This window comes from Manihot esculenta, chromosome 11, assembly GCF_001659605.2.
Source record: "Manihot esculenta cultivar AM560-2 chromosome 11, M.esculenta_v8, whole genome shotgun sequence".
Taxonomy (NCBI): Eukaryota; Viridiplantae; Streptophyta; class Magnoliopsida; order Malpighiales; family Euphorbiaceae; genus Manihot; species Manihot esculenta.
Window position 1 is genome coordinate 7,004,930 of NC_035171.2, and position 16,268 is coordinate 7,021,197.

General features: G+C 33.6%; 2 protein-coding genes across 3 annotated transcripts; one reads left to right on the plus strand and one right to left on the minus strand.

Moving 5' to 3' along the window:
• The first annotated feature begins 1,029 nt into the window (after window positions 1-1,029).
• LOC110626609 (chaperone protein DnaJ) lies at window positions 1,030-9,047 on the plus strand. 2 transcript variants are annotated; one of them, XM_021772622.2, is made up of 11 exons: window positions 1,031-1,568; window positions 1,921-1,989; window positions 2,445-2,537; window positions 2,995-3,113; window positions 3,941-4,136; window positions 5,061-5,236; window positions 5,767-5,896; window positions 7,315-7,475; window positions 7,891-7,982; window positions 8,180-8,276; window positions 8,627-9,047. In XM_021772622.2, the coding sequence occupies exons 1-11, from the start codon at window positions 1,266-1,268 to the stop codon at window positions 8,670-8,672; spliced, it is 1,482 nt and encodes a 493-aa protein (XP_021628314.1). In that variant the 5' UTR covers window positions 1,031-1,265; the 3' UTR covers window positions 8,673-9,047. The 2 variants fall into 2 exon arrangements, with proteins under 2 accessions (XP_021628315.1, XP_021628314.1); XM_021772623.2 differs by lacking the exon at window positions 1,921-1,989 and having other exon boundaries at window positions 1,030-1,568.
• Window positions 9,048-9,357: 310 nt separating this feature from the next.
• Window positions 9,358-10,137, minus strand: LOC110626610. Its single transcript, XM_021772624.2, has 2 exons — window positions 9,809-10,137; window positions 9,358-9,611 (listed from the first exon to the last, which is right to left on the minus strand). The coding sequence occupies exons 1-2, from the start codon at window positions 10,070-10,072 to the stop codon at window positions 9,429-9,431; spliced, it is 447 nt and encodes a 148-aa protein (XP_021628316.1). The 5' UTR covers window positions 10,073-10,137; the 3' UTR covers window positions 9,358-9,428.
• Between the last annotated feature and the right edge of the window lie 6,131 nt (window positions 10,138-16,268).

Below are 16,268 nucleotides of genomic sequence, written 5' to 3' on the forward strand. Positions count from 1 at the left end.
CAGAGGATCTGAACCTAAGTCAGCTGTTCTTTTATTTATTCCTGTGATTATGGTGCCCAACTTCTTCCTTGAAAGCATGGGAACTGATTAGTAGGGCGAACTTGTTTTCTAAATTTGCCAGTCTTGTTATCGATGTGGTGAAGCATAGAATAAGGTAGATTGGGCAGTGGTTTGATCCTTGAGCAGGACCGGTATCGGGATATACGGTCAGTTTTGATCTCTATTTTTTTAATCCCGAATTGGGATATTCAAAAAGTAAGTTAAATATAGTATGTTAATTTTCTTTAATTTTAACACTTGAAATACAAATTTATATATTATAATGAATAAAATTTTAATATTATTATAATAATTACATATTTAAAATTAGAATTGAACTTGAAACCGAAGTGAATTAGCTTTAAATTAAAAGGGCTTTGAATACAACCATTTTTAGGATAAAATGTTGCCCACTGAAATTAATTCGAATCATGAACCTAGTCGAACCGATTATCTCACTTTGAAACGATTATCTCACTTTGAAATGTGCCTAAGACGATAAAAAAGATCACTTTATAGTTACTGGTTTGCTTGTGGGGATTGAGGGCGAGGGATCATAATTTTGAGATCTAGAGATTGTTTTTTTCAGGCGGGTTGTATTTTTACGGATAACCAATCCTTAGCCTTGACTATTCGCTCTCCTCTGGATGACTTTTCAGAGTTTAGATTAGTTATTTCTGATTGTAAAGATATTATGCGGTTTCAGGGTAATATTCATGTTTGTTGGGTACGGCGTTTAAAAAATAGAGCCGCCCATTTATTAGTTAGAGAGTCTATTCATTATGGTAGATTCAAAATTTGGATTGACATTCTTAGTTGTCTTTTGATTATTATTCTACAAGATAAATAAAGTCTTTTTTTATTAAAAAAAAAAAAAATTACTCTCTTTTAAGGAGAGAGTGACAATGGAAAGTACGAGCGTCTCCCTACCAAGACAAAAAGGAGGAGAAAATCTCCTCTGATTTTCTCGGAAAATATAAAGTGAAAGGCACACCCTTTGGCACGTGTGAAGTTTAAAACTGACACCGACCATATACACTATCTGCTCTCTCTCGCTTCCTACTTCTCCTCTCCTCTGCCCTCGTCTCCTTCATCCACACCTCCATTAATACGCAGCCCTTCCATTCCTCTTTCTTCATTTCTGGCGTAGACACTGACCATAAATATGAACAGTAAATCCAGAGTCCTTTCCTGAAATACCAATTTCGTCGATCGAGTTCTCTTCAATGGCCGCAGCTGCCACAGCCCCAACTCTCTTTCTCGTCCCTTCTCTCGGATTCTCTTCGCCTTCCTCCTCTTCTTCTACTTCTTCTACCTCATCATTATTCTTTACGGGTAGCTCCCATCTTTTGTCCCATAAGAATTTCGCCTATGTTTCTTTAACTTCTCTTAAGTTCAGGACCAAGGCCTCCACCTATCGTTTTCGACCTGTGATTAATGCTTCCGGGGATTACTATGCTACTCTTGGAATTCCCAAATCTGCTACTAATAAAGAAATCAAGGCTGCTTATCGAAGGTTAGCTCGCCAGGTATTACTTTTTAATTTCTCGGAGCTCTTGGTTTTGTTGCTTGTTTATTTGGTTGCTGAGGAATATGAATCACAATGTGGGGGTTTTAGCCTTTTAGGTGGGTATATAGAACAACAGTGAAATTTTTTGGCAGCCAATTTGTTTTGCAATGATTTTATTTTTAATTATCTCACTGATTTTGGAAAGGAAATTAGAAAAGGTAAACTAAAATTTTGTAAGTGGGTATTTTGTTGCAGTCATATGTCAAGGTAATCCAGTGTGTTTTTTTTTTCTTATTTTTATTTGCATGCTATCTGATATTTCTTTTTCTCCCTATTGGAATCCTGAAATTTAAGCATTATTGTGACTTCAGTACCACCCAGATGTTAACAAGGAACCTGGAGCAACTGAAAAGTTCAAGGAAATAAGTGCTGCCTATGAGGTATGCATAAGAAGGTTGAACTCACAATATGCCTTTGAACTTCTCATTGACTTCATGCTTTGGGATAGTAATATCCAATTAATATAACTTTATGGATGAATTATATGTTCCATTTCTATACTGGGGACAACCCATTTCTGATACTGTGGACAACTATCTTCCATGGACTGTGTCAAGCATCTTAGTCCAAATTTCTCTTGCTTTCTCTGGAAGGTGTATTGGATGGATTACTTTTAATTCTAGCAATCTGTGGATCTATCAGTCTTTCTTTTCAGCGTTTGACAATAATGTCCAATAAAGAACCTCTGGTCATGGTCTTGCTAGTTATGCAAGAATTCTTCCTGGCTTGTATAAATCATCTTCCACAATGTTCGCTTGACTGAATTATGTTTTTCTATTGAGATTATTGAAATTGTCATATTTTTCTTTTGAATTCTGAAGTACAACACTGTCAGGTGCTATCAGATGATAAAAAGAGGGCACTGTATGACCAGTATGGTGAAGCTGGAGTTAAGAGTGCGGTAGGAGGAGCATCAAGTGCTTATACGGTACTGCATCTTAAAATTTCTTAAATTCAGAAAATTTGATAAAGTTGCTATCTTGTGTGAATATTGGAGGCATGTAGGTAGCCCAGCTCTGATGGTTGATATGCCAGTTAGTTTTTCCCTTAATGATATTGTATGTGATAGTGATTACCAATTTAAAAAGCATAGGCTTCTATAACTCTCTTAGCATGCCAGATTTATAGAAATTTTTGTTGCTTTTAGTGAATTTGATGGTTAAAATTGTATTTTTTTGTCATGTTTGATTGGCTGTATGAAATTGTGAAATTGGTGTCATTTTTTTTTTTGACACTTTGGTATGTGAATTATACATATACTCAAACGGTAATATTTTAAATTTTAAAAATGTTGTTCTTGATGGAGATGAGAAGTAGCAACTTATAGATGAATTGGATATAATAGAGGGAGATTTAAGCTTACAAAATTACTTATACTTTTGCAGACCAATCCTTTTGATCTATTTGAGACATTCTTTGGGCCAACCATGGGTGGTTTTCCTGGCATGGAAACTGGGTTCGGTACACGCCGCCGTAGTACTGTTACTAAGGGTGAAGACATACGGTGAGTTAAGGTTAAGTTTTTCTGATGGAAGTTTGTCCGCATGTTTTGCAACATCAAGTTGTTTTTGTTTCATCATCTTATGTATTCTTATTCTGTATGACTTCCTTTACACGTCTTGGGTCGAAAAGAGGCAAAAAAGGGAAAGGAATACTTTGCATATCTATTCAAAACCTTATGATGTTAGTTAGTATTTGCTTGTTTTTTACTCAATTGCCCCTTTTATCAGATAAGTGCAGTTAACTTGGTGCCACAGAACAAGTATCCAGTAAGAATTTAAGGGATTAATGGCTTATCAATTGGTTCCCATTCTTAAATTTGTTGTTTTTGACCTGACATGTTTAGTGAATTACCTTTGACTCTATTGTGATTTATCTTACATTTATCCCACAATATTAACTCATGAGACTTAAAACTTTTGGATCAAGTGGATTATCTAACTTTGTTCTCAGTTCTCACTTCTGTTGTGTGCAAGTTTCACCAAATGAACACTTAAAGCAATGTTGCATTTGTAATATTTTCTCATTTTTCTTGCTTGTTCTGGGTGTGCTTTGAAATGGAAATTAGTTTTCTTGTCATAGTTTGTTTTTATTCATATAATCATATTTGCCAAAGTTGAGATCAACATGATATTTTCCCAAGTTCTCAAGGGAAGCTACAAAATATTGCAAAGGATTGTTTTTCTTTCTTCAAAATAGGTCTCAATTTATATATATAAAAATCTCATTTCATTCCTATGAATTCAGTTTACAAGAAGTCCATTAATCAATTTGTATAGCTGGAATTGCAGTTAAATGCTTGATATGACTGATTATTAAATTGTCTTGCAGTTATGACATCACTTTAGAATTTTCTGAGTCTATATTTGGATCTGAAAAGGAATTTGAGCTTTCTCATTTGGAAACTTGTGAAGTTTGTACTGGTACTGGAGCAAAGCTGGGCTCCAAGATGAGGATATGCTCCACATGTGGTGGCAGGGGTCAAGTTATGAGAACTGAGCAAACACCCTTTGGCCTGTTCTCACAGGTATTTGAGCTCCCCTGGGCACTCCTTGACGTTTATTATTTTTTTCGTTCCTAATTTTTGTTTGATGCCAAAGTGGAAGAATATCACAAAATTTTAAGACTTTGTCTCGTATTTTCTTAAACTGAATCTTTCTTCTCACTGCTCGGTCAAGATGGTTTGGCTTGTTCTAAAGGCCAGAGCTGAAAGATTGTCTTATTTAAGTCCAATGATAATTATCCTTGCAAAGGTTTTCCCATGAAATTTATAGTGATGATAGAGTGATTAGACAGGAAATGACATATATATGCATTCATTTATTATAAGGTAGCAACAACAAAGACAATTTGATCAAAATGGTTTTACAATATGCAAAGAATATCAGCAGTAGTTGCACTATGAGTAGCTATATTATTCAGTTGGAAGAATTTTTCCAGGGTGAATATTGTAAAAAATGGTCCATCTGGAAACATGGCTTGATTTAGCAACAAACACTATGTAAAAATTTGATAAAAATAACAATATATTCTTAGTAAAAAAGATAATCGAAGAATGCATAATGGGAAGTCCTTATGCTAGAAAGCAATTATAAAGAATAGGGGCTTTCTGATCCGTTTAATATCAGCGACAAAAAATCATCCAAAGAATCATTATTACAGCACGAAAGAGAAGACTGATGCAAGTATTATCCCGCAGTATTTGTGGCAACAATGATGATTTCTAAAGATGAGCGCTGTTCTACAACAAAATGCATGACCGTTGCAAAACCTGCACGAGTGCAGAACTTTTACTTCACATATAACAGAAACGAGGTTTTATATAGGGCTGAATTCTGTAACAGATTCTATAAGTTCATTGACTTCATTAGTGTTTTGTCCCCCAGTCACTACTTTTGACATGAGAGATTTATGCAGTGTTCCTTATATATACATCTTTTATGTATATTAGGTTTCTCTATGTCCCAATTGTGGTGGGGAAGGTGAAGTCATTTCTGAATACTGTCGAAAATGCTCTGGTGAAGGGCGTGTTCGTGTTAGGAAAAATATCAAAGTCAAAGTTCCTCCTGGAGTTAGCACAGGCAGTATTCTCAGAGTTGCTGGAGAAGGTGATGCTGGACCAAGAGGGTATGTTGGTGAACATTACATTTCATATTTTCAGGTTTCACCAGGTTATTTGTTATACTATTTTAAGGAATTTTAGTTTTTCCAATTATTGTTATTTTTGGCCCTATTCCCCATGGGTCACAATAATTGTGGTACTAAAGTAATCTTTGATCTTTCAAGGGATTTGATATTGTAAGAGCAAATATTCGCTTCATTATTTGAATAATATATAAAATCTACAGTTTGAGCAGGACCAACTGAATTCTCATAATTGGATTGCTCATTGTTGTCATTGGAGCAGGACCAACTGCTTTTATCTTTCCAATTTCTCTTGACATTTCCTCGCCATCTTTCCAAATTCGTTTAACATTTCTTTATCATCTTTCTTCTCATCTTATCAAGTTCTTTTGACACTAATTGGTTGCATGTGTAGTAATAGTAGTAGCACTCATCATTCAACAAATTTGGTCATTTTAGATTTTGAACATATTTTTCAGATTTAGTGCATGTTTTCAATGTTCTGAATCACCAAATGATTTTGGTTTATGCAGTGGTCCTCCTGGAGATCTTTTTGTGTATCTGGATGTTGAGGAGATAGCTGGAATCCAAAGAGATGGCATAAATCTCAACTCAACAATATCTATCACTTATCTTGATGCAATTATGGGGACAGTAGTTAAGGTGATCTTTTTAGTTATTTAAGTTAATATAGGCAAGATGATTTTGTGTTTAAAATTTTGACTTATTCTTTTAACTAGTATTATTTACTAATTTAAGTTGAATAAATACAGGTAGATCAAGTTTCTTCAATGTCCTTTATCAGTTAATACCAATGCTTTTAGAAGTTTAACCCATCAGGAAACAGGCCAACAATGTATGCCTAGCTTCCATAGAGCATTTCCCTTCACCAGCATGTGCAACTTGAAACAAATTTTCAATGAAAAGTTGGGATCCAACACAACATGAAATACAGAAATCTAGAGCCAATGATTTGACTTCCACTGGTGGTTTTGGTTATCGAGTCTTGATACCCAGCATTCAGTGGGGTGAGACCTGTACAATGTTAGCTTGTTGCTAGTCCCATTAGTTTAAACTATCAGGGAATATGTCCAAAGTTCAACTTCAATCTTTCAACTTTCCTAGGACATGAAACACATTATCTAAGTTTTGAATATAAAAAAAGAGTTTATGCTATGCTTTGCCTTCATCAATGAAAATTGAAACTAGAACTCCATGATGCAGAGTGTGAACATCTTTTTCTTTGCATTCTGAATCATGCCAAGGACATATTTTTATGCGAGAAAAAAATGAAGAAATTAAGTAACAAATTGTATATTTTTGAAAAATAAACAACTTTTACATATTTATACGTCAAAACTCTATTATAAAATTATATTTTTGAAATTGAGCAATGTTAGGCTGGTGGGCCAGCCTATAAACCCATCCTTGTTGCAACCTTTCGTAGGTAGGGATTCTCTGTTGAGTTTGCTGGTGCACAGGATTCCCTGGTTGAACAGGGTAAAATTGCCATCTTTAAGTGTAGGGAAGAAAAAGTGCCATAATGAGACCTAAACTGGCTGCTGTGCTGGATGGCTGTCTTGTCTAAAATTTGAGTCCATTATAGCTGTTACCTTGGCAGTGTAACTGGATGATTTGTGAGCTTGACGCTTTTTCCTCTTCCTTGTAGAACTAATATGCATACATGGAGGACATAAGTCATTTAAATACATCATGAAATATATGATGAGTATTGATATACATGCCAAAAGGAGAATTAAATTATGTGCTATTTTGTCTTCCCAACTTGATGAATTCAGTTAGGTCCTAGAGGGAAGAGATAAATAAGACAGAGGTATAAGCCCCCATTATCTGGAATAGCTTTTTTTTTTTTTTTTGGGGGGGGGGGGGGGAAGGGGAGCTTGGGCGTGTCCTATAATGCCAACTAACTGACATGCTTAGTTTGAATGTGTTGCTGGCATCTTATGTTGGATATAAATTGTGCTTTAATTTGCCAGCATATGGTGTCATCTCAGTCTTTGTTGCTCTAGAATCCAATTTCTTTTTCACTAAAGCAAATTGGTATTTTCACATTCAAACAGGTAAAGACAGTTGAAGGAGTAAGTGAACTTCAGATTCCAGCAGGTACTCAGCCTGGGGATGTGCTAGTCCTGGCAAAGAAAGGTGCACCTAAGCTGAATAAACCATCTATACGCGGTGATCACTTATTTGTGATTAATGTTACCATACCAAAACGTATAAGGTATGTATTTATGCTCTTCATATATTAATGTCATTATTATTAGTTGAATGCGATTGTTAACTAATTATTTCTACTGTTAATGTCTATATGCTACTCTTTCTGTCCAGTCATTTGTCTTATGTATCATTCTTCTAGTTTTGTGTTATATCTTCTGTATCATACATTATAGTTCTGTTCCTTTTCCATTGTTCTACTATTTTGGAGTGATGTACTTCCGTAATAAATATCACCAAGCTGGAACAGGACCATGCTTAATGCATAAACATACTAATTGTTTGTTTCCCTTTCATAATGGAATAGTTTGGACTTAAAAGTGCCAGACTTATTTAATACTTTCCTGTGGTGACATTTTATTACTGTAAATAGTTTACACAATTTCTCAAGCTTATCTCCACAGTTTTACTCATATTTACAGTGCCAGCGAGCGTGAGTTACTTGAAGAACTTGCTTCTCTGACTAGCACTAATGGTACTCGTCCACGAACTCGCTCCAGAACTCAACCTATAAGTAAGCCATTATTTCTCATTTGGAGGTGGTTTGTCATTGTTTGTACTTGAACTGCCAAGTGTTGATAATTTAATTTGCATAGTTTCTCTGCAAGCTGTTTCTTGGGTAAAATTTTGAATTTCTAAACTAGAGATGAAAATATAATTTTAAATACTTCCTGTGGGAATCTGGGGAACCATTATGTGTTGCTTCTGTAGGTAGAAGTACGGAAAGTCAGGAGGAAACTGTTGCTGAGAAAAGTGAGGAGTCAGGGGACCAAAATGACGTATGGACGAAGTTGAAAGATTTTGCTGGGTAATACCCCTTTCTTATTCTAATCCTACTGATTATATGTCGGATTACTTCTTGGCTTCGATGCCTGTTGTCACATATTCTTAGATATGTCGTTTATTAAAACTTTGGGATGCCATGGCATGTCTGCAGTGGTCTATTCCGTTCCAATTCTCTATAACCAAGAGAAATGACCTACCCCGCTTGGATTATTTTCAATATTTTGATTAGATTACGCAAACAAGAACTGCATTGACATATCGAACCCTGCTATTTGAAATATTCTCTCTCAGTTCGAATGAACCATTTGCTTCCATTTCTAGCATAGTCAATACATTTAGATGCATTAACTGAAAAGGTTGTTGAATTTATAGGTCTGTTGCAAATGGAGCTCTAAAATGGCTGAAAGACAACCTCTGAGTTTGAAGTCTTCACTATGTGACCCTTTGACATGCAGTCTTCACTAGTTTGAAATTTTCCACCAGATTGTGTGTGCCCGTCAAGACATGGTCCCAGGGGCCAAGCCATTGTTTACTTAGATTTTTTTTCCGCTGATATTTTCTCAGCATTGCGCTGAAGATAATTAATAGGCGCTCTAGTGAAGATTCTTCGAATTTTTTCCCCTCCTGTAAATTTGTATGGCAAGCCGCTAAACATTAATCTCTTCTCGAATATTGTTTGAGCAGGTTATAGCATCAACACCGAGTAAATGTAAGCAATATTTCTGGAAATTATATTTGATTTTTCAATTTATGAAGTTAGGGAGCTGCATAAGCTTGAGCTTCTTTTGCTCTCTGTGCTCATTGCCTTACTCCTTGATTTTGCACATATCTCATACAGCTTATCGATTTGTTCATAATCTTATTAGAAATATCACTAACAAAGGAGATCTTTAAACTCCATGTTAGAGTTTTCTTTATCTTATAAGATGCTACACAGGAATCTATCCATTTCAACCTTTATTTCACCTCCAAAAGAATAGAGCTGATGCTACAATAAAATCTCACCATCGACTGATTTCCTCTTGCCAATAAATTACATGTTCCAGTTTCTTTCTGGAGGAAGGTTTCTGCAGAAACTTTCCCTTTATGAATGAAGAATTTCATGCTTGAAATAATAATCTAAAACTTTGTAAATTGCATTCTATTAGATGCACAATACGATGAGACGAGGGTCTCACTTTTTACGACTTTGTCTGGCCAAAAGAACAATGGCTAGAATTACAGGAGTTGATACCATAATCAAAGCTTGGAGGATGTTGGGTCTTGTTATCTCAGGAAAAAGGATGCTTCCATATTTTATCAGAGCTGCACCAGCTACAGCACCAGCCCCTAGTTTCCACAAATAGTCCAAGTCCTCCTGTTCACACAAAAAGATAAATAATATTAATATTTCAGCAAATCTTTGCATTATCCTCTGCCTCTCCACTCCACAGTTATTGGGTATTTGTTTTCTTTACCAGCGACAGCCGATTCTTACGCAAAAACTCGGGAGAAAATCAAGAATCACTCTGCCTGACCTTAACCAATTCATCCTTCGAGAGAAAAAAGACTGACCCGAGAGATGCTGTTGCTGTTTTTTGTGCTCGAACTTTCTTGCCCTTCTTCTTCTTGTTCTTCTTCTCTTGGATAATTGGAGGCGTGGATAGGAGAGGTTTCTTTCGGTGTTGTGTTTGATGAGAGATTTGGGGTGTTGAGGAGGAACTTTGGGGAACTCATGAGCTTCTTTTTTGTGAGCTTTAATAGTAGCTGGTGATGCGAAGAGTTTGAGTAGCAGAGCTTAGGAGCTGCCCTTCCCATGGCTGCCACTGCCGTTGTCATTATCTTTTCTTCCTCCACAATCTCCCTACTTATTATGGAAGTATATTACCGGCTGTATCTGTGATCAATCTCCATTCATTTTTAATACTCTAAAAGTAAAAATAATAACTCCTCATTTTAAATATTTGCTTCTTTTTTTTTTAAATAAAATTAAGGGTAATTTACGATTTAGTCCCTGGGTATTGCCATTATTAATAAGTCAGTCCCTGTATTTTCAGAAACCTATCAAAACGTCCTTATGTTTTATTTCCGTCAACGAAATAGTCCTTCCGTCCTATTTTCCGTTAAAATTAGATAAAGGAGGAGAGAGAAAATTTTTAAAATTCAATTTTACCCTCAAATAAAACCATTTATTTAGTCCTTATATATTGTAATTATTAACAAGTTAGTCCTTATATTTTCAAAAATCTATTAAAATATTTTTATCTTTTTTCATATCTATTAAAACGTCCTTATTATTTTTTTCCATCAATGAAATAGTCCCTATCTTTTCTCACATCTATTAAAACATCCTTATCGTTTATTTAAGTTAACGAAATAGTCTCTCCTCATCGTTTCTTTCTGTCAACGAAATCGTCTCTCCCTATATTTTTAGAAATATATTAAAACGTCCTTATTGTTTCTTTTTGTCAACGAAATAGTCCATATCTTTTCTCAGATCTATTAAAACATCCTTATTGTTTCTTTTTATCAACAAAATAGTCCCTATCTTTTCTTTCCTTTTCCTCCTCCTCCTCCTCCTCCTCCTCCTTCTCCTCCTCCTCCTCCGAAAAAGAAGAAGAAGAGGAAGAAGAAGAAGAAGAAGAAGAGAAAGAAGAAAAAGAAGAAGAAGAAGGAGAAGAAGAAGAAGAAGGAGAAGAAGAAGAAGAAGGAGAAGAAGAAGAAGAAGGAGAGAAAGAAGAAAAAGAAGAAAAAGAAGAAGAAGAAGGAGAAGAATGAGAAGAAGAAGAAGAAGATAAAGAAGAAAAAGAAGAAAAAAAAGCAAAAGAAGAAAAAGGAGAAGAAGCAGAAGAAGAAGGAGAAAAAACAGAAGCTGAAGAAGAAGAAGCAGAAGAAGAAGAAGCAAAAGGAAGAAGAATTAATGAAGAAGAAAAGGAAGGAGGAGGAGAAAAATAATTGGGGGTAATTTAGTCTTTTACTATATTTTTAACGGCAAAAATAGACAGAAGGACTATTTCGTTGACGAAGAGAAAACATAAGGACGTTTTAATAGGTTTCTGAAAATACAGGGACTGACTTGTTAATAATGGCAATACCCAAGGACTAAATCGTAAATTACCCTAAAATTAAAATACAATTTAAAATTGTGAATTCCCGTAGTTGAGCTCCATCAAATTTATGGACCAAACCAATAAGTTTTATTTTTTTTTACGTATATATAAGTTATTTTTATTATATTTATATTTATTTTCTAATAATAAATAATTTTTTAATTTTTTAATTTTTATTTATTTTATTTTTTTCTATATTAAAAAAATAATTTTTTTATTAATTTTTTAATTATATTTATTTTAAAAATATTAAATTTTATTAAATGTTAAGAAATATTTTAAATATTTATTAAAAAATAATAATTAATGAAAGATTATTTTAAAAATAAAATAAATTAAATAGAGTTATAATAGTAAATTTATATATATTATTATAACATATTAAAAGATGTCAAAAAGAAAAATGGATAATAATTTTAAAATAATAAAAAATAAAAAATAAATAAAAATAATGAAATAGAAATTATTAAAATTTATTTTAATATAAAAATTTAATAATTAATAAATATTAAAAAATAATCTGAATAAAATATAAAATCTCATTTGAGAATAAATAATAACTAATAGACTATTTATCCATCGGTGTATTTGGTTGCTAACGGTTTGAGAGTTAATTAACTATTAGCGAAATTAAAAAAAAAGATAAATCAAACGTTTAAATTAAACTTATATTTTAAGATTAATTTAATGGTAAATGCATTTGAGTAAATTTGAGAAATCTCAGTTTTACAATTTCAATTTTCAATCTCCATTTCAAAAAATAAAATCAAACTTCCAGGTCAAAATCAATAATTCTCAAAACATATTCAATAAATTATCAATGTTTTCATATGGATTTATGATGTGATCTCAATAAGTTTTAAATAAATAGTTTTTAACTCACGTAATTATTTATACGTTAATATATATTTCCCGTTTGATAGAGTGAAATGTGACAATTAAACTGTTATATTTTGAAAATTAAGATATATTTTTATTTAATTTTTCATTAATTTATTTAAGAAATGATCAAAACGTTTCTAAAAATAAATTATTTTTCCTCTTAAAATTATATTAAAATAACACATATATTTCTGGTAAATTATTTTTAAATTAAAACATATATTATAGTGTTAATTTTTTTTTACTTTATCAAGAAAAAAATTATTATTTTAAATGTAGATGAAAAACTTCTGGTTTATAGTCTGTGTTTTTTTATAAATTGAGGAATACATATTGTTTTTTTATATAACTTGGAATAAAAAGTCGTAATTGTTTTAGATTTTATATTTAGTTTGTGGAGAGGAAAATTTTCCTTTATTTTTTTTATGACGTTTAGTCTTCTTTTGTTTATCGGCTCGTGGTCTCTTCTATCTATATAGTTAACTTATGATTCTTTTTTGCTTTTGAACCAAGAGTATGTGTCATAAAAAATATTTCTATGAATAACTTTTTTAAGTCATTGAATTCAAATTGATAATGACTAACACTAGAAGATTGAGAGTGTTTTGAACCCCTATTTATCATTCTTTCTGTTTGTCCCTATTATTTAACTTATTTTTGAGTTTGAAGTTACTAAAATAGTTTCGAAAGAATTTAAAATTTAATTTTTATATACATCAGCCTTTATTTGAGATGGGATTTTAAAGTAATCAGATTTTTTTTTAAATTTTTAGTGGGTAAAATTTATTCTTAATTTTTTTCTTTTTTGGTGTTTATAGTCTGTGTTTTCGAAAAGTATGCTTAATGATAGCTGCTAAAACTCAACAGATAGAGGATTCTATGCTCTTGATGCTTTCAGCGTCATTTACTCTATTGGCAACGGCTCTGTGCTTGGACCTTTCTGTTAGAGTTTATTTTGTCTGTTAGATTTGGACAATAAGATTGGGTTTATAGTCTTCCTTAGACCTTGTATCAGATGTTATTTTTTTAAGCCTTGGGTATTTTTTTTTCCTGTTGCCCTTCTGACAGTTTGCCAAGTCTGTTTTATGGACTATAATTTATTGTAAGTCTTGTCCTTACTTCAATATATTTATACCTTTGGAGTGACTTTTTTTTTATTATGCAATTTTCATGGGCATTAAAAGTCCTTCCAAATAAGAGTATAAAGACCATAATAACCCCAAATACCTAAATAATAAGGATAAGAACAGAGTCCGCCCTACTAAGGAACATAGGATGCTCAACCCAAGAGTCATTTAGAAGTTTTCATGCTTCAACTACTACCAACAGCAGCTTCAGCCATAGTTGGAGAAAGAAATCAAAGCATACAAAAATCTTGCATGTCTTGAAAAAAAGCCTAAACAACAAAGGCACAACATTGAAGGCTCATTTTGGTCCAAACTTAGCAAGGGTCAAGGGTAAAAAAAGAGCCAATTCTACATATTAGCATAAAGCCAAAAATAGAGATTTCATCATCCTCATCGTCAACATCACAGACTTAGTTTCAACTATAACCAAAGAAAACTAGCCTATGACTTTAAGTTTTTTATAGCCATAGAACAACCATTAAAAGACTGTACTTGGGCATCGTTCCACTGGTCTTTTGCATCTCCAATTATAGATGGCCAAATTAGAGGATCATAATATTAACATTACATCACACATCAAATCATCATCAGAACTCTTGTCGTGAAATCCCAAATTTGGCTACCTATCACACCAAAATTGTACAAGTTACAACCAATAGGAAAAAGGGCAAATTATTGCTGGCCTAGCTACTAAAACTAGTCTTTCTTGGCTCAAAGTAGGAGAAGTAAACTACATCCACAAAAGAAGAAAATTTTGAGTTTTATCCTTTCTCATATATATATAAAGTAGGTCTTTTTTTCTGCCAAAGATATTAGATATCATTGAAGAGGCCATAATAAATCCAAATGATACAATAGGAAAGCCCAAAGCCAAAAAAACAACAAGATGGAAATCTAGGATCTAAAAAGAAAAAAGCCACCTATAAAGCATAACCCTAAAAACCCATGACCCATGACCCATAACCCGTGTTCTGACTCGAACACGTGAACATGTGCATTGCATTCTCCTTCTGTAAGATCTTCGACCACCACTGCTGACAAGAACAGAGAGCATGGTATAGAGAATTGTATCTGTAATTTAATTTTTATCCTTCATTGCAAATCCTTAATCTTAGGAGGACTGTGTTGTAATTTCCTTTTAATTTCCTTTTGCTCCACCTATATAAGGGAGCATTTATCCGTTGTACAGACACGACTCTCATTTTTACGAAAAGCAAAATAAAATCTTTTCTCTAAATTTTCTTCTTACAATTCTTTTCATGGTAGCAGAGTAGGTTAGAGTTTCACCCTATCTGCGATGGTTCTATACTGTCCTCCTTTATTCTGGATGTCGATAGAATCATAAAGATCAATGGCTGAACATGGTAATAATAACAAAAGCGAGATGACCATTGCAATGAGCGAGAAAAAGTAGACTAGAACTCATGCAATCGGAGATCCTTTTATGCTGCAGTCATCGGATCTTCCAAGTATGTCTTTAGTTTTTGCACCGCTTATAGGCACTAACTTTAGATCTTGGCTTAGGGCAATAAGAATTGTTCTAGGAGCCAAACAGAAGTTAGGGTTCATCAAAGGAACCGTTACCACATCTGGTAAGGGATCTACCACACATGAACAATGAAAAAGATATGACTTTATAGTCACATCTTGGATTTTGAATTTCATATCGAAGGAACTGGTGGATGGATTCATCTACACAACTTTGACTAGATATATTTGGCTCGAAATCATCGAAAGGTTTGACGAGTGCTATGGGCCAATGATATATCAACTTCATAGAAAAATATCCTTGATGATTCAAGACAATATGTCTATTTCCATTTACTTCACCAAACTGAAAAGACTATAGGACAAATTAGCTTCCATGGTACTTTTGCCTCCATGCACTTGTGGAGCATTGAAAGCCATTGAGGAGATAAATGGTAGAAATAGACTCATGCAATTCCTAATGGGATTAAATGATACCTTTGGAATAATGAGGGATCAAATTCTAGGAATGGACCCTTTACCTTATGTTAACAAAGCTTACTCCATAGTCCTAAAATTTGAATCCCAAAGAATCATCTTTAGGGAGTATGAATGATGTAACTGAGTCCCATGTGTTCTTTAACAAGACACAGGGACAGTTTCAAGGAAGACAAAAGAGACGACTCCAAGAAAGGTCATTGTTCTCACTGTAACATGGATGGTCATATCAGAGAGGGATGCTTCAAACTCATAGGTTATCCTGATTGGTACAAACCTAAAAGTAAAATTGCTAGACAATCTTTCAAACAAACCAAGTCTATAGATATTGGACATAATTTGATTGCTAATGTTGAGAAGTCTTGATACAAAGAGGATAATTCTCCTCATGTCACTATTAAAATTGATGTGCTCAATGCTATGCTGAGTTCTCTCCAGCAAGAGATGACCAACCTAAAAAAAGGAAAGGCAGTCTTCATGGCTCATACCACACAAGAGGACTCTTACCCTGAGTATGTGACAGAGTCAAGCCCTCTAGACTATGCAGGTAATTCCCACTTCACTATTTCATGTAGTGCTAAGACATATAAGGATACCAATTGGATCCTAGACAGTGGTGCAACTAACTACATGTCCTCTAATAAATCTCTTTTTAAGAATCTGCATCCTCTTCATAAATGCATTTTAGTGCATCTTCCTAATGGAACTACTATTAAAGTCACTCATGCAGGATCCATATCTTTGTCTGTATCAATTATTCTTGAAAATGTGCTTTACATACCTGCCTTTCACTTAAATCTTCTTTCTATTAGCAAATTAATGAAGCAATCTTCTCTCAATTTAACTTTCTGCGATGGCTATTGTTTAATATAGGACCCTCTGAGTAAAAGAGTGATTGCTGTAGGAAAGGAAGAGACAATCCTGTACAAGCTGACACAGCTTAGCTTCTCA

Bases quoted from the DNA above. Each gene is read 5' to 3' on its own strand.
- LOC110626609 (XM_021772622.2), top strand. From the start codon at position 1,266: ATGGCCGCAGCTGCCACAGCCCCAACTCTCTTTCTCGTCCCTTCTCTC. The intron at 2,538-2,994 runs GTACTGCATCTT...ATACTTTTGCAG, and splicing joins GAGCATCAAGTGCTTATACG to ACCAATCCTTTTGATCTATT. The intron at 4,137-5,060 runs GTATTTGAGCTC...TATGTATATTAG, and splicing joins CCTTTGGCCTGTTCTCACAG to GTTTCTCTATGTCCCAATTG.
- LOC110626610 (XM_021772624.2), bottom strand. From the start codon at position 10,072: ATGACAACGGCAGTGGCAGCCATGGGAAGGGCAGCTCCTAAGCTCTGC. The intron at 9,612-9,808 runs GTCAGTCTTTTT...TTGTGTGAACAG, and splicing joins ACAGCAACAGCATCTCTCGG to GAGGACTTGGACTATTTGTG.